At 44.1% G+C, this 26165-nt stretch overlaps 1 protein-coding gene and 1 long non-coding RNA gene across 4 annotated transcripts in view; one reads left to right on the top strand and one right to left on the bottom strand.

Annotated features, from left to right (window-relative positions):
- Positions 1-5616, bottom strand: part of LOC109551952 (uncharacterized) — a 188975-nt gene extending 183359 nt beyond the window's left edge. Inside the window, exon 1 of the long non-coding RNA XR_012332648.1 lies at positions 5121-5616. This is a non-coding gene — a long non-coding RNA (uncharacterized lncRNA). The remainder of the gene's footprint in view (positions 1-5120) is intronic.
- Positions 1049-26097, top strand: TNFSF15 (TNF superfamily member 15). Of its 3 annotated transcripts, XM_019946490.2 has the most exons (5): positions 1049-1581; positions 16020-16062; positions 17017-17064; positions 20498-20745; positions 22449-26097. In XM_019946490.2, the coding sequence occupies exons 1-5, from the start codon at positions 1300-1302 to the stop codon at positions 22539-22541; spliced, it is 714 nt and encodes a 237-aa protein (XP_019802049.1). In that variant the 5' UTR covers positions 1049-1299; the 3' UTR covers positions 22542-26097. The 3 variants fall into 3 exon arrangements, with proteins under 3 accessions (XP_019802049.1, XP_019802047.1, XP_019802048.1); XM_019946488.2 differs by having other exon boundaries at positions 1051-1581; positions 20498-26097; XM_019946489.2 differs by lacking the exon at positions 1049-1581 and adding an exon at positions 12823-15461 and having other exon boundaries at positions 20498-26097.
- Positions 26098-26165: the final 68 nt, after the last annotated feature.

Genomic DNA, 26165 nt, shown 5'->3' with positions numbered 1-26165 from the left:
CCATCTTTTTGCAGGGCCCTCTATTCTTGTCCACTATCACCGTCCCTAAGTTTCCAGACCTTGTTCCAATACACCTCTTTCTCTAGAAAGCCTCCCAACCCCTAACTGGAAGGGATGGCCTACTCCGGGTAGAGTGGGTATTGGTGTGTGTGCAGGTGCGCTGTATAGCATCACATACAGTATAGCGTAATCATCAGGATATGACCTACTCCGGGTAGAGTGGGTACGGGTGTCTGTGCAGGTGCGCTGTATAGCATCACATACAGTATAGCGTAATCAGCAGGATGCTCTAGGACCAGCTTGCCCCAGTTCCGAGCCTGGCTTTACTGCGTACTCTCTACGCTCCAGTTTCCTTATCTGTCAGGTGGAAATAACAACATTTCTATGTCAAAAGATTATCTCAGGGTGGAATAATTTCATGGATACATTTAACTCACTCAGAAGAGTGACTGGCCCAAAGCCAGCGTTTAATCAGTCTTAGCCTTTGTTACATGTTGTGGCCCCCGTACACACCCAACTGTAAGCTCAGTCAACTTTGGACTCATCAGAGAGTAGAAGTCAATGTCCTCCCCTTATGGACAGTCACCTCTATGACCTCATACTCTTTCCTCAGGCAATTGGTCAACACAAGCTAGAAATACGCTTTCCTTTCACAGGCAACCGTGTAGTAGAGGCAAGAACCTTAAACCATGATTTGGAAAAACTAGATCCTCTTCCTGGCTCCTCCGTCTTAATCCCTGGCTGACCTAGGGCAAGTGCCTTCTCCTTCCAGAACGTCAGTAGTCCCATCTGTGCAATGGGAACGAGCTCCTAGGAGACTCAAAAAGACAGAGGGCTTGGCGGCACTTAGCAAACTGGTGATGCAAACGTGGTTTCCATCTCCCAGTCTGCAAGCCACACCACCCATACTCACTTTCACTTCCGGAAGAAGCACACTCCCCAGACTGGCACACTGGCAGGCCTCCAGTTCAGGGAGCAGGTATATTTTCATTGGCCCCTCCCACTGACTTGATGAATTTATTTTCTCCTCCTCCAGGGACTTTCCTAACTTCCTTCTGTAAATGAAGGAAGGTGCACATGAGCACACTGTATATATAAATATGCTTGGGAAAGCTTTCCTCTTCTTCTCTCCTTCTCTTTTTTTTTTTTCTTAAACCAAACTTGGTTTCTGTTGTAGGCGGTGCATTCCCTAGCAGGGTAGGGTGGGGCACAGTGTGCTGTGGAAAGTGGAGTGGGGAGGGCAGGGGGAGGAGTAGGCAGTGATTAATTCACCCACTGTGAGAGCTGGGCTTCTATTTAATGGGGGGGTCTCTCTGCTCTGAAGGAGTTAGAGGCAACTCTAGGACCATCAGGGGCATGGCAGAGGATCTAGGGCCGGGTTTTGGGGAAACAGTCAGTGTCGAAATGCTGCCCGAGGACGGAGGCTGCAGGCCCAAGGCCAGAGCTGGGCTAGCATCCAGGAGCAACAGTGCACGCTGCGCTCTGACCTGCTGCCTCGTGTTGCTCCCTATCCTGGCAGGACTCACCGCCTACCTGCTCGTTGGCCAGCTCCGGGCCCAAGGAGAGGCCTGTGTGTTTCAGGTAAGCAAGACTCCGCAGTGACCTGGGGGATCAGCAGACCCCCCTGGGGCCACCTGGCCGCTATCGCAGCTCTGGACAGAGCTTCTTGGTCCATCATGGTCCCTGCTTCCATATGCAAAGGAAAGGCAGAATGTGAAAGGTGGAGAACTCCAATTTGGTTTTTATTCTCAGTATTTCTGGGGGATGAATTGTGCCTTTTTAGGTTTATATGGAAACAACCACAAGCCACTTATTTTAAATAATTATAATCATAGTGCACTGATAATTTGGGAACATTCATTTTCTCTAAAAAAAATGAAAAACTAAAAAAAAAAACCTAAATTACAAAACTAATACATAGTCATTGAAAAAAGGTAGAAAACACAGATAAGGAAAAGAAGATAATTATCATTACCCATAACTGCGTAGAGTGACCATTATTAACATTTGGGGATATATAATTTCATACTTTTTAATAAGATGGGATTGTTTTGAGTCTCCTATTATGATTTTGTTTATTGTTAGTAAATTCACAGCAGCATGATGATACAGATGGTTGTATTGTATTCTTATGTATGTAGATGCTGTAATTCAATCAACTCCCCTTTCTTGGGTTTAGAAATATTCTTTTTCGAAGCCCAAGAAAGAATCTCCCACCTGATTATTTATCTCTGGTCTTGGTAGGGGTGGGATGTCAGGAAGCTTAGTCAAAAAAGAATACAGGGTCTAGGGAAAACAATGGTGCAATGGTGGGCAGGTGCTGACAGGTGATGGGGAAAACATAGTTCTAGACTAGGAACTTCAAAAACCTTAAAACCTGAAGAATGTGTCATTCAAGGGATACCCTTTAAAAACCAAAAACAACTCTCCTACATAATCTCTGGTAGGCAATTCAACCTCGGTCCAAAGTATTAAATTCCAGAGGGGAAAACAGGTTTTTCAGTTGGTTTAATTGGAAACCTGTTTTCTAAGCACTGCTGGCAACTTCAAAGCAGAGACCATGAGCAAGCCATGGTTAATGTGTAACTTTCACCACCCATGAGGGTCAGCAAACAGACTGAGATTCAGACAGCAACATCCATGGCCACATGCCATCATTCAGGAAATGTAGAAATATGCAGACAACTGGAAATGCTGTTCATGTTCCAGGAGAATGGGAGGGCACGGGGGTTCAGGCTGTGATGCCTAGACCGCCATGGGGCTGGTTCCAACAAAGTCAAACTGCAGCGTGCAGTCAGCATTCTGGACTCAGTCCCTCTTTAGCCAGAAAGAGATGGCTGTTCTTGAATGAGGCATTAAGTGGCTTCCGGTAACCTGAGCTCTCCTGCGTTCTGATGAAAACACTCCCTCTGCCCCAAACGATGTCTGAGATTGCCCATGTTGTGTTGATCTAGAAGTCCATCAGGTGCGATGCCACGGTACAGTGGAGGCCAGTGATGTGCTTAGGAAGAGAGTGTGAGGCACAAGCTGGCGCTGCCCAGGAAGCCCCTCGAGGGAAGGAGCTGCATGCCTGCCCTGTTGCAGGCACTCAAGAGATGCAAAGGCTGGGCTTCCCTGGTGGCGCAGTGGTTGAGAGTCCGCCTGCTGATGCAGGGGACGCGGGTTCGTGCCCCGGTCCAGGAAGATCCCACATGCCGCGGAGCGGCTGGGCCCGTGAGCCATGGCCGCTGAGCCTGCGCGTCCGGAGCCTGTGCTCCGCAACGGGAGAGGCCACAACAGTGAGAGGCCCACGTACCGGAAAAAAAAAAAAAAGAGATGCAAAGGCCAATACCCCATTCTGTCATGGGGACCTTTGGAGCTGTGGTTTGGCCAAGCTATATAACTTAGTCAGAAGAAAAAGAAAGGAAAATGGGGCTAAGGCTGGGGCACATGAAACAAAGGGAGTACTGAAAAGAAACACCTGGCCCATTCAAAGAAGAGATTTAAGTAAGAGTGCTTAAAGAGTTCAAAGAAAGGTCAATTTACTGAGTTGCAGACAGATTAATGAGAACCGGAGGGGCGGAAGCATCCTGGGGTTACCACAGTATGAAGCTCGTCACCACCCCTTGGCCTGAAGAGGCAAATAGAGGGAAAAGTTTTAGAGGAACCCAAGGAGACCTAAAACGTAGGAGAAGGCCTGCCTGGAGGAGCTGAGGGTTGAGTTGAGAAAGGCCATCTGCCAAAGCAGCAGGGAGGGAACAGAAAGCAGCGAGGGAAAACTCTGACCAGTCTGCCCCCAGCCTCTCATCCCCTTGGCCAGACTCAATTGGAAGCCGGGCTCAAAAGAGCCAAGGAGCAAGTGTGCCAGGAGGTCAGTGAGGGCTCAGGGCATAGAGTGGATCCGCAGGGGCTAACAGACAATAACCAGCTCAAAAGAGATGCAAGAAGATGGGATTCAAGTGGGAAAACCAGGTCACCGGGACAGCTTGGGGACATAACAATGAAATGTCAGGACTCTTAGTCACCTGAATTTGACTCCCAGCTCCATAACCTCCAGCTGTGTAAATAAGCACATGGCTTTTTTTTTTTTTTTTTTTTTGGAGTCTGTTTCTCTTTCTACCAAAAAAAGATACTAATATCAGTTCTCTGACAGCACTAATAAGGTATGTGCAGGAGCAGTTTATATGTTGGGAATGTGGGGAGAGCTACAATTACGCAGTAACAGGACTCGACAGCACCATTTGTCACGCAGAGTTCGTCCAAACTTCTCCTCTTAATTGAAGTGACCATCTGTGTTAGGTAATTGGCTTTCTCCAGGGGAAAAACCAACTTCTAATTTCCTTATGGTAGTTTGGCAAATTGGAGCAAGGTGCTCACCTAAATTAGGCACCTGTCTTCCTACAGAAACTGGGAGGTGGGGGCATTACCTCTCCTGGTGTTCACATTTCAGAGAGATGCTCCCAGGTCATGGGGGCAGGGGGGGAAGAAAAGGCCTATCTGTTCTTCAAAAGGATTTAAATACATTTCAAAGCAAGAAGAAAGTACTTACAAGTTTTCTAACCTAAATGCTCTAGGAAAAAGGAAGGGAAAGAAATCTCGTCCCTTATTTTCAACAGGGGGAACTAAGCCTCTTATTTTTCATTTGCACTTGTTCTTATGATCTAGACCCCACAGTTAGTAAGACCTAGATCCAGAACTCAAACTCAGATCTGTCTCCCTCAAAGCCTGGAACATTCCACGAGCTCTGCAAATACAAAGCCCCACTGTGATCTGCCCGCGTGGACTCCCCCAGACTCACCTAGGGGCCAATAGCCACCTTCGCCGCCACCTACACCCGCTTCCCCCGTGTCCCAGCCTTGCTCCCCCCTCCTCTTCACCTCCCGCACGCAGCCCCACAGTCCTCCTCTTCTGCCCACAGCCTTCATGAGATCCATGGAATCTGAGATTGTTTATGGAATGAGGTTTCCATTCCCACAGTGGCCAGGCAAAAGGCAATTCAATCCTAACACAAGAAAAACTGAGAGAGGAGGGCCACACAGACCTTCAGATACATTCACAGGCCTGAAGAGCTGGCTCGGCAGCAGTAGAGGATAAGCTGATGATAATAATGACAATAATAACGACATGATATGAGCTCCCACCTCAGACTCGTAGAGAGCTCTCCCAAACATGATCCCGCGGGATATTCACACCAACCCAGAGATGCAGTAAGACGGTGAGCAGTGGCGTGTGGCAGACGAGGAACTTGCAGAGAGAGCGTCTGCGTGAGCACCCAAGGTCGCAGCGGGGAGGGACGGAGCCAAGTCTCAGTTGGCAAATCCGGTTTCTCTCGGCTTCCCTGTTGCCTCCCTTCCACCTCCTCCCCAACCACAGTCAAGCTCTCGATCAACGAAAATACTTTCCATCTGCCCTTTTTGTGGATGAATGAGGGGATCACCCTCATGTGTTGAGGAGGACAGGAAACAGGAGTATTCTGTGAAACAGGAAATTCTGTAAAGATGGGCCTGGTCTTGATTCTCCACACAGGAGCCAAAATTATTCCTTGGAAGCTTTCACTGCATTGTGTCACCTCTGTGGCTTCATCTTCTACCCCTTTCCCTTCTCTCCTGCCTCTGGCCTTTCAGCCACCCGGCTTCCCTCAGTTCCCTCAGGACTCCAGTGCTCTCCTGTCCCCAGTCCTCAGCGGGGCCGTTCCCTCTGCCAGGGCTGCCCTAAGGGACTTCCTCATTCCATCCTTGTAGCAACCAGAGGAGGCCAGCATCCCTGAGAATCTTTTCTACTCTAATTTAGGAGGGAGTTGAGGCTTGAGAAGAGAAGGCTCAAAAGGACTTGAAAGGAAGAGAGTGAGCAAAGTACAGAAGCTCCCCGAGTTTCAGTCTTCCCATAATACCCACCCTACTGAAGTGCAGTGAGGGTTCTAAGGAATCTCTATAAAGCCCCTCACAAGTGCTTGCAATATGGGCACTAGCTGGGTATTTGTCCCTTTCTTTCCCCTAAGTGGAAAAGCTCTTCACAGATTTATAGAAATTAAGAGATGGAAGTGCCCTTAGTCCCAGGGCCAGCAACTATGACCCATGGGCCAAATCTCACTCACTGCATGTTTTATAAACAAAGTTTTATTGAAACACAGCCACACCCACTTGCTTACGTACTGCCTTGGCTGTTTTCACACTAAACAAAGGAGTTAAGTATTTGTGACAGAGGCCATATGACCTGCAAAGTTAATATTTACTATGTGACCCTTTACAGGAAAAGTTTGCTGACCCTTGATCTAGTCTAATCTCCTCGTTTTACACTCGAAGAAGCCAAGGATCAGAGAAGGGAAGGAAAAGTTCAGGGTCACAGAGCAGGTTGGGGGCAGACCTAGAACTAGATACTATTTCTATGTTGCCTGGCCTCGTTCTACCAGAAAACAGGACCAACTCCTTTCCTGCTGGGTCCCTAGACCAGACTGTGGAAAAGCAACAGCAACTTGTGAGTAATGTTCCAGGATTTTATTAGCAGCAACAAAAACGGTCACCAGGACTGTTAAAAAATATTTTAAACTGAACTCTTCCTTCAGGGGTTGTGTAAGGAAAGATTCAACATGACAAACTTATTATCCAGTAAGTTGCAGAGCAGAAATCAAAATTAGATTTGAGAAGGTTGGGTTAACTGCCTTTAGGTGAAGTGACCATAAATATAGCATCGATTAAATATATCATGGTCCTTTCATGCAATGGAAAATTAAAATGAAGCATCTCTACGTGTAAGGATAGGGAATTTCTTGAAGATGTATATTAAGTGAAAAAATCAAAGTACATTAACAGCATATAGAATGTGAAACACTTCATTTTCTGAAAAAATAATGTACATTAATACATATGAATGTATTTATAAAGGCATAGACTATTTCAGGAAGATGAACAAGGAGTCTGGTAACTCTGTTAGCATCCAGATGGGGAAACTGGGTGGCTGGGTAACAAGGGAAATGGGGACACATTTTTGAACCTATATCCTTTTGTACAAAATGTATATGTTACCTATACAGAAAAATACATATATATATATATATATATATATATATATATATATATATATATATATAAAATATAGAGAGAGCGACACAGTAAAATGTTTTAGGATCTTTAGACTCCTGGAGAATGCTAGATAGATTTGCAACGTGGAAAAACCATGGGTCAAAAGTTCAAACCCAGTTTGATTTCTGGCTTAGCCACTTCTCAGCCATGTTACCTAAGCTTCCTGGCCTCCGTTTTTTAATGTATGAAACAGAGATAATTAGAAATAAAACCCTTAAAGTATCTGGCAGGGGGTGGAGGATTAGCAAGTGTAACAGTTATGTCCTCGGAACTTCCCTGCTCATGGAAATTATGTCAAAGAGAACGAATTCTGCAGCTGCCCTGGAATCTGCCATCACCAGTCCAGGGAGCAGGTTCTGGCACTGGAGGGCTTTTCTTGGCCCCTGATATTTGTGAGCTATCTTCGTGCCTCCTTCTCCACCCTGGTCTTGTACGCTCAACCCACGCTCCAATCCATCCTTTACCGGCTGCACTTGACCATGGCCTGGGCCTTCTTTTGGTCCTTAGTGGCATCCACTGCCTTCAGGACAGGTCCACCGCCCCCGCTCTGGCCCACAGGTCCCCAGAGGCCAGGCCTTTGTCTTCCCCGAGCACTGCTCCAGAACACAGGACTCTATGCTCCAGGCATAACTGAATGCACCACACTGGCTCAGCCCAAGCCCAGCACAGAACGGGGACTCAGCACTGTGCAATGAAGAGTCAGGGATGCCAAGGGAGGCACTGCTTCCCAGGGCTGCACCACTGTCAGTCTCTGCCCTTCCCTCCAAGTCCTACTTCTAGAATCATCTGCACACATTCTCCTCACCTCTCTTTGGTCCCCTCCAATCTCACTTTCGACCCTTCCCGAAAATCCACGCAAGGCTCCTAGTCCTTGTTCCCTGCACCTCCTTTCTCCTACACATTCCCCTGAGAGGCCCTGGTTTCCATCCAGACCAGCAGGACCCCACAGTGAGGCCAGCTCAGGCTTCAGAGGTACACAGATTAGAAGGAAAGCCATGGCCCCACCACATCACAACTGTGGCCTTATAATAATTTATTATATATCAGACTCCATTCTAAGTTTTTTCATATTTAGCGTTTTGAGAAGAGTACATGAGATCATGATATAAAGTTCTTAATGTGAGGTCTGGCATATAACACGTGTACTACATGTTTACCGTTGGTACTTCATGCATCATCTCAGTTAATCCTTGAAACTGCACAATGAAGAAAGTACTACTGTTATCTCCACTTTAAAGAAGATGAATCTCAGGCTTAGAAAATCGAAACCACATGTCCAAAGTCACACAGAGTGTGACACTGGGATTCAAACCCACGTGTATGCTCCTCCTAGCCACTACGCTAGTGTGCCTCTGAGTATAAACCCAGCAAATTATTCACTTGCTGGCGGTGGTCAGGGGGATTTAAAAATGATACCCTAGAAAATACCTTTCACATAGTAAGTGCTCATAAATGCTAGTTCCCTTCCTCCCCTGGGGACACCTAGCTATCCCTGGCATACAAAGGCACTCACTAAGCATTCCCCGGTTGGAGAGAAGGATGGAGAGGTGCACAAGGTACCTGACCTCCCTAAGTCATACTACCTGTCTACAAAATGGGGAGTGTAACACACTTTCTTCGTAGCATTTTGCTGAGAATTCTGCAAGGACAAGTCCGGAAAGCTGCTGCCATAAGGTAGATGCTCCACAGACATTACTTCTCTACAGACTCCACATCTGAGCCTTTTATTTCACTCAAGCTATTCCCTCTGTTGGATGAGGATGGTAACGATAAGCCCCTTTGCAAAACACTGAGCACTCAGTGGCTGCCTCTGCTGTAGCCTCAGGGAGCCCTGGCACAGCTGGAGGAGAAGCCCAGCTCACTCCCAAGGTCAGGCCAGGGGCAAAGGGCAGAGAATCCAGAGAAGGTGAGGGTGCGCTGTCGAAATGAAATGAAGGGAGGGCAAGCGAGCAGGGAGAGTGAATCCCACACCGCCGCTGCAGCTCCTGGCTGGTGATTCCACGATCCATTCATTCCCCCTTTAAAATCAACACGCACATCGCTCAACCCCAGCTTCCTCATCTAACAGACCACAGGCAGCCCAGCAGCCGCAGCACCGTGGCTGTAAGAGGTCATCTCCCAGCCTGGTGTCCTTAATGAGGCCCAGGAGCTGACAGCGGCAACAAGCATGGAGTATGAACAGGTGGAGGGATATCCCATTCCCTAAACTCCTGGAGACTGTGAAACGGCAGGAGTCCAGAAGCAAACTGTGGACTGAGGAGGCCCCTCCTGTTGGGAGAAGCGGGAAGCCATCCAGAGCTCCGAAATGATCTCTGTGCCGCTGGTCATAAAGAGACACACAGGTGGCTTCTGTTTACCACTACAGTGGTGGGACCAAGGGGAAGGTATATGGAACCAAAAATACATACCACAAGGATTGATTGAGCACAAACACAGAAGGAAAATGAATTGGCTATCCACTCTATGCGTCTGGTCTTTCTTAGCCATCACAACAGTCCTGGGAGGAAAGAATCATTGTTTACTGTGTGTGTGTGGGGGGGGGGGTATGCGGGCCTCTCACTGCTGTGGCCTCTCCCGCCGCGGAGCACAGGCCCCAGACATGCAGGCCCAGCAGCCACGGCCCACGGGCCCAGCTGCTCCACGGCACGTGGGATCCTCCCGGACCGGAGCACGAATCCACATCCCCTGCATTGGCAGGCGGACTCTCAACCACTGCGCCACCAGGGAAGCCCCATTGTTTACTTTTATTGATGAGGAAACTTGAGCCTTACTGAGGTTAAGTGACAAATAGGAAATAATAGAGATGGGATTTCCACATTTGCTGGGCTGCAAACACCACATTCTTTGCTCTGTACCACTCTAAGTGTTGCATGTAAAGACCCGTCCAGTTAAAGACCTAAACGTAAGGCCAGACACTATAAAACTCTTCGATGAAAACACAGGCAAAACACTCTATGACATAAATCACAGCAAGTTCCTTTTTGACCCACCTCCTAGAGTAACGGAAATAAAAAGAAAAATAAACAAATGGGACCTAATGAAACAAAAGCTTTTGCTCAGCAAAGGAAACCATAAGAAAGACAAAAAGACAACCCTCAGAATGGGAGAAAATATTTGCAAACGAAGCAACTGACAAAGGATTAATCCCCAAAATATACAAGCAGCTCATGCAGCTCAATATCAAAAAACAAACAACCCAATCCAAAATGGGCAGAAGACCTAAATAGACATTTCTCCAAAGAAGACATACAGATTGCCAACAAACACATGAAAGGATGCTCAACATCACTAATCATTAGAGAAATGCACATCAAAACCACAATGAGGTATCACCTCACACCGGTCAGAATGGCCATCATCAAAAAATCTACAAACAATAAATGCTGGAGAGGGTGGGGAGAAAAGGGAACCCTCTTGCACTGTTGGTGGGAATGTAAATTGTTACAGCCACTATGGAGAACAGTATGGAGGTTCCTTAAAAAACTACAAATAGAACTACCATATGACCCAGCAATCCCACTACTGGGCATATACCCTGAGAAAACCATAATTCAAAAAGATACATGTACCACAATGTTCACTGCAGCACTATTTACAATAGCCAGGACATGGAAGCAACCTAAATGTCCATCGACAGACGAATGGATGAAGAAGATGTGGCACATATATACAATGGAATATTACTCAGCCATAAAAAGGAATGAAATTGGGTTATTTGTAGTGAGGTGGATGGACCCAGAGTCTGTCATACAGAGTGAAGTCAGAAGGAAAACAAATACCGTATACTAACACATATATATGGAATCTAAAAAAACGGTACTGATGAACCTAGTGGCAGGGTAGGAATAAAGACAGATGTAGAGAATGGACTTGAGGACATGGGGGTGGGGAGGGAAGCTGGGATGAAGTGAGAGAGTAGCATTGACATAAATACACTACCAAATGTAAAATGGATGGCTAGTGGAAGCTGCTGCATAGCACAGGAAGATCAACTAGATACTTTGTGATGACCTAGAGGGGTGGGATAGGGAGGGTGGGAGGGAGGCTCAAGAGGGAGGGGATATGGGGATATATGTATACATATAGCTGATTCACTTCGTCGTACAGCAGAAACTAACGCAACATTGTAAAGCAATTATACTCCAATAAAGATCTGGGGGAAAAAAACACCACCGTCCAGTGCACCTTAGAGGAGGATGAAATGAAACCACCTTGGAATCAAACACGTCCAGGTTGGATGTATCCTTGTGCAAGTATAAACAGGAAATTGCAAGAGGAAAAGGCAAATGTCTGTGTATTTCTCCTAGAAGTGCTGGGAGGATGTTATGGATCATAAAACGTTTACGCCTTTGCAATTGTGGCATTTATGACAGCAAGAAATAGCTCTCTCTTCCTGTTTATGAATATACTAGAGAGTGAGTACAGAATATGGGAGAAAGGCTAAATGGGTCATTAGTTAAAATACGCTCAGGGGATTTTTCTGGGGAAATGCCAATAAGAGAATCTCAAAGACCACATCGCTTCAGGCTCATCCATTATGTAGTCAGCTAACGTTTACGGGGCTCCTGATATGTGCCAGTCTGTACTTGGTCTAAAGGTTTAGCTCCCAGGCCTTTCATGTACTCTTTGCTATTGGCTTACAAAGACTATTATCAGGTGATAACCTCTTCTGAGAGCAGCTGGAGTACTTACTAGCTGAGAAGCCCACACAAACACCAGAAGGACCTGGCACAGGGAAACCCTCAGCTAGACAGTAGTCTCCTCCTTCCCTCCATCCTTCTTTGTTCCTTGTTGGAAGTATTAGAGAATTCCGAAAATGCTTAAAGTAATAGGTCATGGTTAGTTTGAGTTGGGGTTTACCAATCTATATGCAGCCACCCCCCCCAAAAAAAAGCAAGAAGAAAAAAGGAAATAAAATCAAGTGAGACTGAAAATTCCCTGACCTGTAAGAACTAAGGGGTGAAAAGCACCAGCTTACTTTGCTCGGGCTAATAAATACCAGGGTGGCAGGCAACCCACTCTCCCACTAATATGTATGCCCATCGGCAGACACATCTGCCTTTTCTGGCTCTGATCCTGGCCAACTGTCACGACTCTCAACAAGCATTTCTAGAGCCATGGCTATGCTCCAAGCAGAGCCTGATGAAAAACTCTGGAGGCCCCAGTACTAAAAGATTATGGCTACCCACCTCTACATAATCACGTTTTTAAATTGAAACAAAAACTCAAAACTTTGCATGTATTCTAAAATTACAGGGTCTCTTTCCTAGTTTTTTTAATTGTAAAACTCTGGCTACAGTCACTGAAGCTGAATTTGACTCCATCTTCTGCTCTGTTTCCTGCCTGTCTCACTGGTGCCCGAGCATCAGTGTATTTTGCCAACTGGCTAATCCAGTGGGAGTGCCAGGCACTGTCTGAGGTGCTACAAATATAGTGGTGAGCAAGACAGGCAGAATTCTACAGGCAGCTGGAATTCTGCTAGAGAGAGAAAATCAATAGCACACAAATAAGTCATATCACTTGAGGGAGTAATAAATGCTCCGAAGGGGAAATAAAATTGGACCCTGGTTCTCAGCCAGTGATTTGAGAAGGTATGTAAGGGGAAATAAATCACATTCTTCAGGGGTGTTCTTGGACTCCATGTCTATTCAGATTTGGAAGCTAATGTTGCAGTGACCAGCATCTCTCGGGAGCCATCATCTCCTTGGTATCCCAGGATAATCAGAAGTGATGGACATGAGTCAGAGCTGGAAGACAGTAAGCCATTTATTGACTTTTTTTTATAAGCAACCATCTCGAGAGCAGGCATTGAGCCAGCTCACATGCATAAACCTTTCCTCAAAGACCTACTAGCTCATCCTCTCAAATCTCCTCTTCATTCATTCCTGCTTCTTATCACAATAATCTTCCTCCCATGACAAACAGAGTGATTATTAAGAGAAACAGCAATGGAAGCCTTTAGATGTTGTTCTTGGAAACAGGGTCCCAGCTGATGTTCTTCGTGGAGACTCTTGGAATGTTGTGTTCTTCAAACCTGCCAACAGGCACTATCTTAGCCTCCAGAAGTTTAGTAGTATTCCTGGTGGGCCACTTAAAACCCACACACATCCATCCATATATGAAAATAAAATGTGTCTAAGTTACAGAAATCCAGCAGAGCAAATAAGGAAATGTGTTCACTCTCAAATTCTTGCTAATGACAATGGGACTCTGAACCAGAAGAAATGCTCCAGACTCTTAGCTGAGGGTCTGCTTAGACAAAAATAAGTAGGATGTTCAAGAAGGTTTCTCAGCAGAGAACTAAATGAAGTAGAAGGTGGCCAACCAAGGCAGCCATTTCCTACACAAGGGGATGCAACCAGGCTCTTCCAAATTTTTTGAGAGTTCACCTTCAGTTTTCTGCCTTGCCAAAGGATCGAGTTCTTTGTCAGCTCTGTCAATAGCAAGTAAGGAAACAGTCTACAGAATAAGGCCATTTCTAGGCTGCTTCTCCACCTCCCAAGATCATCAAAGTTACTGATGCTGGATAAGCAGTCATGTCGATTGGGTTTAGGTTTTCAAAGACTATGGTACTCATGACCCTATGCTAAAAGCGTATAATATATTCACTTGGCAGCAGAAATTCTTGCAGTTTCCCAACTGCTCCTGTGCTCTGTTGGGCCTCCTAACTCTTGCACAAGCTTTTAGCCTTGTCTGAAATGGTCATTATCTTTATTACCTGGTTAATACCTGTGAGTATTATATACCCGTGAGTATATATAAGATGCAGTTCAGGTGTAATCCCCCCTGATTCTCCCACTTCTGGGCCAGGTTCCTGTTTTCTGGTCTCTGTGTTTCCCCCACTGTCACAGTGCAGGGAACCACTAGTACTTATCCATCCACCTCAGCGGATGAGGGGCTTGCCTGGAAGTTATAAGGAGCAATGGCTGAGGGCTTGGGATTCTGGAGTCAGTTGACCTGGGTTAAAATCCTGCTCCTCCGCTTTCCAGGTATAAGACACTGGGCAAGTTTCTTAATGTCCTAGGCCTAATTTTCAGTATGAGGATATAAACAGCATCCACCGTGGAGGGTCACTGCCAGGCTGAAGGAGATGAGGCACGTGAAGGGCTTGGCACGGCCCAGCGCCGCTACTCGGTGAATAAACGGTAGCTACACTTACTGCCTTTTTCATGTCCCTTGAATCATTCACCGTGGTCGCCTCTCATGGCTGGAGTACAGAGAACCTGGAGAAGGATAAACAGTAGGTACCAAGACTGGGATGGCAGTTGGCACTTTGAATGCCAACATAAGTATTCGGGACTGTGTTAAAGGTTATGGGGAGCCATTGAAGGTTTATGAACAGAGACGTGTCTCAAAGGGATGCTTTAGAAAAAGCCCTCTGGAGGCAGGCTAAGAGACGGGTTCAAGAAAAGGAGGAACCAGGTGGAGGAAGCTCTGTTAGGAGCCCATGGGAAGAATCCTGGAGAGCAGCGTGCTGAGGCCTGGCGTAGAGGCATGAATGAGAAAAACTCCAAAATAGAAATGACAGCTTGGGTTTGCGGAAGAAGAAAGAAAGAAATTTCAGGCTTGGTAACTGAGGAGAGGCAGTAGTGTTGCCATCAACAGAACTAGGAAGTGGAAAAAAGAGCACTGGAAAGGGGAGAAAGTCAGTTAGGCATTCAAAGACAAGATCTCTGCCTTCAAGAGGGCTTCCAATAGAGGTTAGGTAACATGTCTTGGAGTAAAAAGAGCCTGGTGCTCTGGGCTCTAATAAGATCACTGTTATCACAGGACTGCTCGCAGACCTAGACTCACCAACGACACAGCTGCATCCACACAACCACACATGCGTGTAGAGAATCCATGCACACAACACCAGACCATAGACACACGTAGACACACAGATGCAAAAACACATTGACTCATACCCTCTTCCACTGATGAAGCTGTCTTCTCTCATACTCACATGGACATACAATTTCTCATTCACAAGTACACACACACACACTCACACAAACACACACGAATTTTAAGATGTAAAATGACAAGTGTTCATGGTGACATGAGGATCAGTGGTCTTGGGGACTGTGTAGTTATGAGGATCAAATGAGAAGACTCTGGATTGAGTCAAAATTGTATCAGAGAAGAGAACATTGGAAAATGTAAGAGAGTGATGTCATTTCTAAACTAAGAGCTTGGTTTTGCTCCTGAGTTTATACGCAGGTCTTGTGAATGGTGGTTCTTCATTTTCCATGCATTCTTTGCATTGACTCATACATTTTCTTCATCTCAAATCTGGGAGTTATCTATCGCTGGGGTTGTTATTATTCCCATTTTTCAGATGACGACACCAAAACTCAGAGCGGAAGTGTCTTGCTCAAGATTATATTGTTAATAAATGGTGGAACCAGGATTCAAATTCAGGTCTGTCTACCCCCAAATCAGTTACTCTTTTTAACTACCATGTGGTATCTGAAATGGCTCACAAACTAGGGTTGCAAGAATAAAAAAGTCTTCATATATTGCATGGAAACAAGGCAGGATTTTGGAGGTTGATGAGAAAGAGAGCATAGTCATTATTCCTTTTTTGGTATCACTTTTTGCAACAGTTCCAATTTTTAAATTGTGAAGAAAAGAAAATAAAGCAAGTGAGGCTATTTGTTCAAATAAAAGAAGCAATGATAAGATGACAGAGTGCCCTAGAATGGAACAGGAAAAGCTCTCAGGACAAAACTTTAAAGTTGAGCTTCAGAGACAAGCATAGGAGAGAGAAAGGTCATTGGGGTGCTGGAAGATGAAAGAAGAGAGCTTGGGTGCAAGATTCCCATCAACTCAATATTCTCATTCCCATTTCCCTTATCTCTGAGTACTGAGGCTGGGTAGCAGCAGCATCTTAAACACGCCCATAACATGGGCAGCTGCATGGGTATGGGGTCAAAAGGACCACAAGATAATATGAACCATATCTTTCTTTCCCAATAGACTCCAAAAGGACAGGAGCTTGGACCTTCATATCAGCGATCTTGTAAGTGTGTTCATATTTTATGCCTTTTCTTGTGGGGGACAAGCACATTTCTCATAGTCTGATACATGGGAAGTTAAGAGGCAGGACCCAGAGGAAAAGAGAGGCTCCTCCCCAGTCACTAAGAAGGCAAAATGGTGCCCTGGCCAAGTGCATGGCCTGTGGAGCTGACAGCCTTTAGGCAAATAATTTCACCTTTCTCTGTCTCAGTTTACTCACCAATAAAAGTGGTTATAATAGTACTTACCTCCCAGGGTTAGTGTGGATTAAATTAGTTAATTCCTTTAAAGATATTAGAACAATACCTAGCACATCAAAAGTATGCAATAATTTTTCCTTTTATCATCAATAACATCATCTTTATCACTGTAGTTAGAACACACTTGTCCAGTATAGTCATCTCTGAGAACCAAAAGGAAATGCTGAGGCCTTCTGGAGAACTGATAGGGAAACAGAGGTCCAGAGAGGGAAAGGGATTTGCCAAGGTCATATAGCTACAGAGTAGTCCCCACCTAGTTCTGTTAGGACATCCAGATGGCTCAGTGGATATGGTTAAAGGGACTACGAAGAAGGCAAAAGGCCAACCAGCTCCCACAGAACCAACAGAAGCAAAGGAGAGGCGAGGTGAGCTTTGCTGAACACCAAGCATGTGCCAGGAATCGTTCTGAGCACCCATCATCCATGGAAGGAATTGATGTACCCATGTTAGATACGAGAAAACAGAGTCTCAGACAGGATGGATAACTTGTCCAAAGTCATGGGGCCAAGGTTCATTTGTGTTCAAGATTATTTCTCCTGAGGCTGCCTTGTCCCTGCCCACCCCCAAGAAAGACCTGGACCAAACTGCAGGAGAGGAATGTTTCTCTCCAGCTGCAGGCACCGCGCAGCTCACCAAAGGCTGTCTTCACTCCAATCACCCTCTGACTCATACAAAACATTTTTCTCCTTTCCTTACAGACGCACCTCCTGGAGCCGGTGGGGATAAGCCAAGGGCACACCTAACAGGTAATTCTTCCGGGTGGGTTTTCCAGGAGACTATGGGCCCTGGGCTTGAGGTTTCTTTCAGTGTTTGCCAAAACTCATTCTTGTAGCTTTAAACTGGAAACCACACCCTTTGGTAACAGACTCCTCCTCTCAGTCAGGGTCTTCAGATGTCTTCCTCTCTCGAAGTGTCCAAAGCCCCATGTTTCTTGGGCATTTTCTTCCAGATTCTATCAGCTCTCTTCCTTATCTACTGTTTCTCTCTTTCATTCTCACACTCAGTCATTCAGAAATGGCTTTCCTCAGATTCAGAGATTCATGTAATTTTGAATCTAGTCAAAGATGAAAGCTCCCCTAAGCCAATTTATTGAGTCCATTCAAGAAGTTATTGGACACTTAGATTCAGGTAGGTATTTCTAAAGAATTTTCATTGATGTAAAGAGATTAAGAGCAATCTCTTAACATCACCGGTTGGCCAGATTCCCAAGTCTAGTGTCGAAATTCCTGACACCTCACATCTGGAGTCACATATACTTCTACGACTCCAGAGAAAAGAGCAAGACAGTGCAGAAATACGTGTTAAAAATCCATTGATACTACATATAAAATAGATAACTAATGAGAACCTACTGTATAGCTCAGGGAACTCTACTCAGTGCTCTGTGGTGACCTAAATGGGAAAGAATCCAACAAAGAGAGGATATATGTATACGTATAGCTGATTCACTTTGCTGTACAGTAGAAACTAACACAATATTGTAAAGCAACCATACTCCAATACAAATTTTAAAATAAATAAATAAACTTTGCTGAATCCATTGAAAAACTAGAAAGTTAAAAAACAAGCATATTCTTCTGAGCTGTAAGAAAACCTGCAACCCAGAAGGGGGATATCCTTGTGGCCCACAACACCTGTCTTAACGTTTGACCAAGAGGGAACTGCGGTGAGTCCTGAGTGAGGATTAGGACCAGGGAGATGCCAGTCACCATCACTTACCACTTGCATCTAAGAATGGGGGTTATTGAACAGGCTGGGCAGGAAAATCCTAGAAACTGAGTATGGAGATGCCAACCCTCTTCCTATTGAATGGGGGGAGTGGAAATGGGGAAAGGAATCTAGGTTCTACTGAGCTTTTAATATGTACCAAGCACTGTGGTAGGCAGTTTACATCCAGGATCTCTTTTAATCTGCGTATCAGCAAAACAGGATGGGGAAACTGAGGCTCAGACAACTAAATTCACTTATCCCAAGTCATAGGACTAGGAGGGTTGAGATCTGAGACTGACTCCAACTGTTTCCATTACAAATACTTCCTACCCAATCTCCTACTTGCTGCTGTGTTGGCCTAATTGCATACCAAGTTAATAGAACTTGCTTTGTCTAGAAAATACCTGATTTTTGCTTTTAATCATCTGAGATGAATTTGTTAAATCTATTGCATCACCCACAAAGGAGTAGAGACTATAAGAGGTGACTAATAAAAATGCCCTTTACAGATCTTGCAAAGAAGCAACAGAGCTCTCCAGGGGCCACTTAGTACAGGGGCCAGGGGAGACACACACATTCTGAACATGTGTCATAATTGCAAAAGAAGCCATAGTCTAGTCAGCAATGGGAAAAACACTTTAGAAAAATCCAGGAACCAGGTTTTTGGTCAATTACCAGGTGAGAAGTTTGCTGAACACTTACTTAAATATGACCTATCCCAAAACTATGGCCAACGGTGCATAATGGTAATTGCTATGGATTTCAAAAGAGGTTGTAGGAAATTAAAATGTGTTTTAATTTTTTCTGAAAAGTATTAGTTTTATTGCAGGTTATCTTATTTGGTTTGAATCAATGGTGTGATTCTATTCTTTTTTTTCTGCTATAGATATAACCTCACAAAAAGCATTCATTCATATGTTCTATATAACATATACTTGTAAATAATGCAAACATAAAAACATATAAAAATATATAAAATGAAACAGGCTTATTTTTTAATCTGTCAAAATGAAAGATGTTAGTTTATTTGAGGAAAGAAAATAAATATGTATTGAGTAACACTGTATCCAGCCACCATGATAAATATGTCCATGTCTCTTTCACTCATTTGATCTTCAGAACAACACTATAAGGGAGCTTTGTCTCCAGTTCACAGACAGGAAAGTGAGACTCAGAGAGAAGAACCTACATGATACAGAGTCGGAAGCCCGGAGCCCCAGTCCCTTTCACTCCACAACTCAATTATATTTTGTCTTACATTTTGGCCCTGTTGATGTGGGAGAAGCATTTACAAAATCTTCTGGATCTCTGGTGTTCTGCAAGCTAATTTTTTATTAATTACTACCTGTGTTTCATGTGGCTTTGGACCATGCATTGGAAGGGAGTAACAAGGAACATGACTCTCTCTCTCTGCAATGCCCTCTGTCTGTAGCAGAGCATTTCTGAAACCAGAAGCCTAACAAAAGTAAATGTAGTTTAGAGGATATTCCTAATTCCACATTAAAAAAAAAAAATTAACCATCTCTTAATCCTTTCCACAGGTATTATTATCTCCTTTTCCTTTCTTCTTTTTTTCTTATTTGTTTGTTTTTTAAGGAAAGGTACATCAAAAAAGCAAATCTTTGCTTAGTAAAGAAATACTTTAAGCAAAAGGATTATCACAAGGTGGGGAGGTAGGGGAGGTGAGGGACTACTGCAGGCAGGAGAACCTCTGACCATAAAGTCTGCAAGTGTCTCAAGAGTTAGGCTAAAAGCGTTTTTCTTTTATAGAGAGGAGGACACAAAGCTGAAATGAACCAGGTGTGGGGAAGTGGGATGAAAGGTTGGCTTGACAGGCTCAGAGAATGTTTTACCCTGAGGCCAGCCTATTTTCAGGAGGCTGGTTCAGGTTGAGGGTCAGGTTGAGGGTGGGCCAAAGTTCAGGGGCCTGGAGGAAGGAGAGAAACTTAACTGAAGTTTGGTTAAAAAACATTTTGTTCCGATGAATCAGTGAGGATAAAACAGTCCAGCTAATCACTTATGAAGCAAAGAATGGGAATTGGGAGGGGCTGGTGTCTGGCCCTGGCACAGTTAAACAAGGGAGGTCATCCATCAGTTTTATCTAGGTCACTGGGGAAGAGGAGTTCTTTGTTGTAAGCTGTTTTCCAAAACACAGAGGAGTAAAGAGATTTTTTAACCTTAACTCTTTTCCAGGATCACAGGGCTCAGGAAAAAATTCAAGATTTTCAAATAAGAAAACTCAGGCTCAGAGAGGCAAAGCAATTTGCTTGAGGTCACCTACCTAAGATGCTACTCTCTGAACAGATGTGTATGTCCACTCACACATCCTCTACTCATTCCTCCTCAAGGAACTTGCTAGCTGTTGGTTTTATCCAATCTCTTTACTCTTTGAAAATGATTTAAGACTCTTTTTAGCAAATTCCACAGGTTCTGACACAAGCAAATGAAACCTCCCTCTTGTCTTTGCAGTTGTGAGACAAACTCCCACGCAGTCCTTGAAAAATCAGTTCCCAGCTCTGCATTGGGAACATGAACTTGGCTTGGCCTTCACCAAGAACCGGATGAACTACACCAACAAATTTCTGGTGATCCCAGAGTCAGGAGACTACTTTGTTTACTCCCAGGTCACATTCCGAGGGACCACATCCGAGTGTGGTGAAATCAGCCAAGGGAGCCGACTAAACAAGCCAGACTCCATCATCGTGGTCATCACCAAGGTAACGGACAGCTACCCTGAGCCGACCCAGCTCCTAATGGGGACCAAGTCAGTGTGTGAAATAGGCAGCAACTGGTTCCAACCCATCTACCTAGGGGCCATGTTCTTCCTGAATGAAGGGGACAAGCTCATGGTGAACGTCAGTGACATCTCTTTGGTGGATTACACAAAAGAAGATAAAACCTTCTTCGGAGCCTTCTTGCTATAGTGGCAAGGCAGATGTCGTTGTGTGAAGGTCCTCTGCCTCTTAGCTCCTAATTTTCCTCATTCATATGTAATTATAACTAGAAGGTTTTTTTGGAACATCCACAGAGACAGTGGTTAAGCCATGAAATTTAGGGGCCCAAAGTTCACACTTTATGTGCCTTACTGATGAGAATACTATTGGAAAAAGGCATAAGAGAACAGACCTATTATCATGGTTTCTTGGAAGAGTGGTGAGTTTCTAAACATTAAAACACTGATCACCAGATGAACGGAACATTTCCACGCCTTCCTACTACACATTTGTCACCAGAGGGCCCAGATACTGTTCAATTTTATTATGAAGCATTTGCTTCGGTTCAGGAACCTTGAAAACAAAACCTAATGCCCTAGAAAACAGTGTAAACCCTTGAGAGGCAAAATCCTACGTCAGTTCCTCTAAACACATACTTTAATGCCTTGCCTACAAAAATGAAAAGAGAGCTGATATTTCTCATAAATGTTCTCAAAAAAAGAAACTGATTTTCACGCCATCTATGGCAAGTGAGAAAAACTACCTTTCTCTTTACTATGTACACATGCATCAAAACAAGCAAGTGTGAGTTCCACATGTGTATGTCGGAATACATATAACAATAGCATCTATTCAGAACAGTGTTCTTGAGCGCCTTTTATGTGTGTGCTACCTTAACCCAAAAGACACTATGAAGACTTGAGACAGACTCTACCCAAATGTATATGAATACACTAGATGGCTTCTGGTCAAATATCGCTCTACATATTCCAAGGACTAATTCTAAGTTCTAACAAATCAGACACTGTTACAGAAGATTTCTGAAGCTCTCCTGACTATGTAATATAACCAGCTGATTAGGTCACTCAAAAAACTTGAAGACAGAGTTCTAGCTAACAGACCAATTATATAACAAACTTGACTGATGCCAAGAGACAATGGATTTATTCCCTGGGGGGGAAATATCAGTCACCACATCTGGAGATGTTAACCGAGATCTGCTCTGAGGTTTGATTCACAACTTTCTATGCAGAGCGTTATATGGGTATTTTTCTCTTAAAATATTCAAAGGGATTTAAATGTGGAATTGGCTAATCAGCCCAGCCAAGGCATCTTTCCTGAAGAAGAGGCTGAACATTGAGAAGGTCCTTCCATTGCCTCAATGAGTTCATATCCTCTAATCTGTATGAGTTTTCCGCACTCATATGTCAAGGGTTGGAGAGGCATTTCTGCTCTCTTAGCCTCTGTTGACTTGTCTGTAAAGGAGGAATCCACCAATCTGTTTCCCAGGATCAAATGAGCTCATGGGGATGAAACATGCTAACTTCAAGCATTCTGTGAAGTCTGAGAGCATGTCAGTGTGACATGCGGAGTGATCTCCAGCACCTTGGTCTCTATAATAAATGTTCCCTATTGTGAGAGACCTCACAGGTTGGTCTGAAAGCAAATTTGGCAATGACATCACTCTTACTTACTCTTTTCACCAGGAGACTACAGCGGCAGAGACATGCATTATGGGGTTCCTGAACATGATGACTGGTGTAGCAGTACTTGATCAATATCTGTTGAGTCATAATTAAATAAAAATTAACTTCTAATTTCTGAGTTGGGAGGTTAAGGTTCTAAAGCCCTCAGCTTCTCAAAACAGCACAGGCCCAGCATGAGCACAGAGCAGGGCACGGTCACCTCCACCTGGTTCAGAAGTGACTTCACAAGGGGAGTGAAGTGACTTCACAAGGGGAGTGAAGCCTGAGTGACTCCTGAAAGGAGGTGGGCAGGCAGCGGATGGCCTCACGGAAAGGGCATCTCAGACAGACTAATTACCCTTTACTTAAAGCAGAAAGGAAAGGTTCCTCAGTAACTACAAACTCAGCTTGATGAGAGAATGTTTCCTCAACCGACTCCTAGAACAATATTTATTGTTAAATCAGGAATGCTTTATCAATGACTCCAGTCTGGCCCCAAGATCAGAACTAACACCCTATTAGGGAAGGAAAATGCTCTGCCTGCACCTCCATGAGCACACCCAGCAACCTGGGATATGGCAAAGGATCTGCATGCATAGAAGAGTCCAGAGTCCCCTCCACTGAAAGGAACCCCTATACCAAGGGCCCTCAAACCTTCCCTCTCTTCCACAGGGAGTCTGGTGAATTTGGAAGTTTATCCAGTAGGAACTCCCTACTACCCTGGAAGCCTTGAGGCCTTGGAAAAATCCCTGCCACACATTTGCTTTGCTCCTGTCATAAGCTTGTTTATTGAAGATTGTATTGTGCTCAAGTCGTCACTGCTGAATTTGTTAAATTCTCTCTGATATTTCTTTTACTGTTCAGATAGGCCCAGCCAGACGTTCCTAGTGGAACTCAAGTCAGAACTTCTGTTTCCTAGGCATTATGTCCATAGCAAAACTTAGCATACTAGTTGGGAGAGTGAGGTGGGAGAATGCTTTTTAAGAATGTGATGGTCCCCTAAAAGGAGTAAATGGGGTGCATCCAAAGATTTGGAAGGGAAAAAGGAGCATGCTTATGTGCTTTAGAAAATAGTTAATTTAGGGAGAAAATGTTTTACCGATTCCACGTCTCTGAAAAGGCTGAATTCAAATCAATTCCACAAACACTTACTGAGTACCTACTTGCCCTGGGGATACAAAGCTAAATTATTTTAGTCTCAGACGTATTCATTCTAACTGCTTAGCACCTCCACTGTCTGCAGATCCTTTATTATTTTGGTTGTATTAGCTAATTAATTAGCTAACTTTAGACACATGGATATTTTCTCATTACGAAAATGGGTGACATTTGATGAAGGATGAGCATTAACAAAATGACTTGTGTTTACTCTAAGTGCTTTTTTAAATAGCTATTCAAGGATAGTTCTCCATAAATAAAAGGGGGGAAAATAAAGGTACTTTCTGTGCTAAAATCCATTATTTAAGCCACATGTAGAGAAAGGTTTATTATCTCCTGGACTAGAGTTTGGCCATCAACACCCATGAAAATATTAGAACTTTATGGATAACCCAGATGTTTTGAAAAGCCTGTGTTTCTCAGCCAATACAGAAGCCATGATCAAAATGCATGGGGTCACTAGTATTTTGACCCTGGTTTAGATCTATTTGGAACAAAATTGCTTAAGCTACTAAAATTCCTAGCTTTTTTTGACTAACATACTGTAGAATGTGAAAAAGTACACTTTCACATCCAGAAAGGTGTCTGGTTCAGTTCAATAACTAGGCATGCCAGAGCCCTTGCCTCTATTTCAGTCTAGGCTATGTCACCCCAGAGGAAATTCCACCTCTGCGATTGTCAATAACCCCTCTGGCTTATAAAAGTTCAACTAGCTCACTGTGCACACGGCAGGTCTGTTACCAAGTTCCTCTCGCAAGGTATTTTCCCAAGTCCTCTCCCTGTCGTGTTTCCATGATTGTGACACTGGGGATTAATTCTTCAGCACAGGACTCTTTACACGTTACACCTTGCAAAACACATGCAGAAGCCACTCGCCTCAAGACTTCTTACTCTCCCAGGACCCAGAGTCCTGGAAGTATTCTGCCATTTTTAGGAGAAATTTTTTAAACAATGTACCCCTGTCCTGGATATTAAGAGCTATTGCATCACACTGACAGCTGGGCCTGGGAAGAATTCAGTGGACTGTTAACCCCTGAATGCTTTTGCTCCAGCAGTGAGAGAGTGAGGGTCAGAGCAGTCACATCTATGCCCTGCTCCACTCTGTTAACCATATTTACAACTTTCCAAGCTCTGAGACACATTTACCCCCTGCCATCCATTCCATCACCCATTTTAAGAAGAAAATACCATACCAGCTCAGACAGGACTTACTTGTTCAGGACCACACAATGAGTTAATGGTGATCTAGAGCTAGGATACTGTTCCTCTGAATCATAATCCTAGGCTCACCCAATTACCCTCTGCTCTTATTAAATAGTAATTAATAATAACTGGAGGAGAAATTGGAGGAAGACATGAGAAATATTATCAAATATCTATGGGGTGACGTAGAAAGGGGGAAGAAATTTCTTCCATGTCTCCCTAGAGGAAAAAGCTAGGGCTAATAAGTTGAAGTTACAGGGTTACCATTTCTGGCTTGATATCCAAATGAACTTTCCACCCCAAAACAGAATGTCTCCAGATAGTGATTGCTCAGTCCCAGGAGACATTCAAGCAAAGGGCTCATCTCAAGGCTTTTGTAGAAACCATTCCTTCATTGAGGTGAGAGAAAGGATTGAGCCAAAGGATTTCTGAGGTCTTTTGCAAATCTTTGATTACATGGTCATTTTTCAATTGACTTCTGTGTGTTCTATTTGATCATTAAGAACCTGACTGGTCTTGTCAAGAGTTCTGGACTTCTAGCTTAGAAGTGGTTGCCATTTCCCACTTGTTCAGAGATTGTCCAACACAGTGACTCTGAGATGTTGACCAATAGAGCACATCATGGAATTTTAGAGCTGACGGGATCTGCAGAGCTTATCTGCTCCAAGTTACATCATTTTAAGGATGAAGGAAGCAAGGCTCAGAAAGGTGACGTAAATGGCCCAATGCCAGACAGTAGCTAGTAGCAGCGTGAGGCTAGAATGCATATCTCCTGACACCCAGCCCAGCAATCTTTCCATGTCATCCACGACTCAGTTATTTTCTTGAGCATATGTCACATGGCAGCACTTACCTAGATGCTGGAGAGCCAAGGCAAGAGGGAGTATGACAGGCAAGTCCCACTACCATGTTGCATATGCGTTCAGGAGGAAGGAGACACACAATATTGAGTAAATAAAGTAGCTGAACTTAATCAGATGACTTTATTTGTAAAGTCATTAAAATATGTAACTTCCCCCCTTTTGTTTCAGGGGTGAAAAGATTAAACAAGTATAGGTGTTTATGTGGTTTTAATGATAAGCCCCATGTGCTTCTACTGATTTTATGTTTTATGTTAAAACATCACAAACCCAAGGTAAATTGCATATTGTATGTTGTTGGATATGTATTTAACAGATATAAGTGCCCCGTCTTCCAGCACTACTGTATGGATTCCAATCACTGTGAATGAAATGTTGTACGTGTGTAAAGTATTTAATAGATGTAACTTAATAAATTGGCATTGAAAGCTGCAGAATTTTAATAATTAGATCAATTCTTTTGTCCATCTGTTCATTTATTTTTCTTTCTAGATTAAGGTCTAAGGACAACCTCTTG

The sequence above is a fragment of the Tursiops truncatus genome, chromosome 6 (assembly GCF_011762595.2).
Source record: "Tursiops truncatus isolate mTurTru1 chromosome 6, mTurTru1.mat.Y, whole genome shotgun sequence".
In the NCBI taxonomy this organism is placed as follows: domain Eukaryota; kingdom Metazoa; phylum Chordata; class Mammalia; order Artiodactyla; family Delphinidae; genus Tursiops; species Tursiops truncatus.
The sequence above is the reverse complement of the archived record's forward strand: the minus strand, read 5'-3'. Positions and strand labels throughout refer to the sequence as shown.

Bases quoted from the DNA above. Each gene is read 5' to 3' on its own strand.
- TNFSF15 (XM_019946488.2), top strand. From the start codon at position 1,300: ATGGGGGGGTCTCTCTGCTCTGAAGGAGTTAGAGGCAACTCTAGGACC. The intron at 1,582-16,019 runs GTAAGCAAGACT...CTTTCCCAATAG, and splicing joins GAGAGGCCTGTGTGTTTCAG to ACTCCAAAAGGACAGGAGCT. The intron at 17,065-20,497 runs GTAATTCTTCCG...TTGTCTTTGCAG, and splicing joins GCCAAGGGCACACCTAACAG to TTGTGAGACAAACTCCCACG.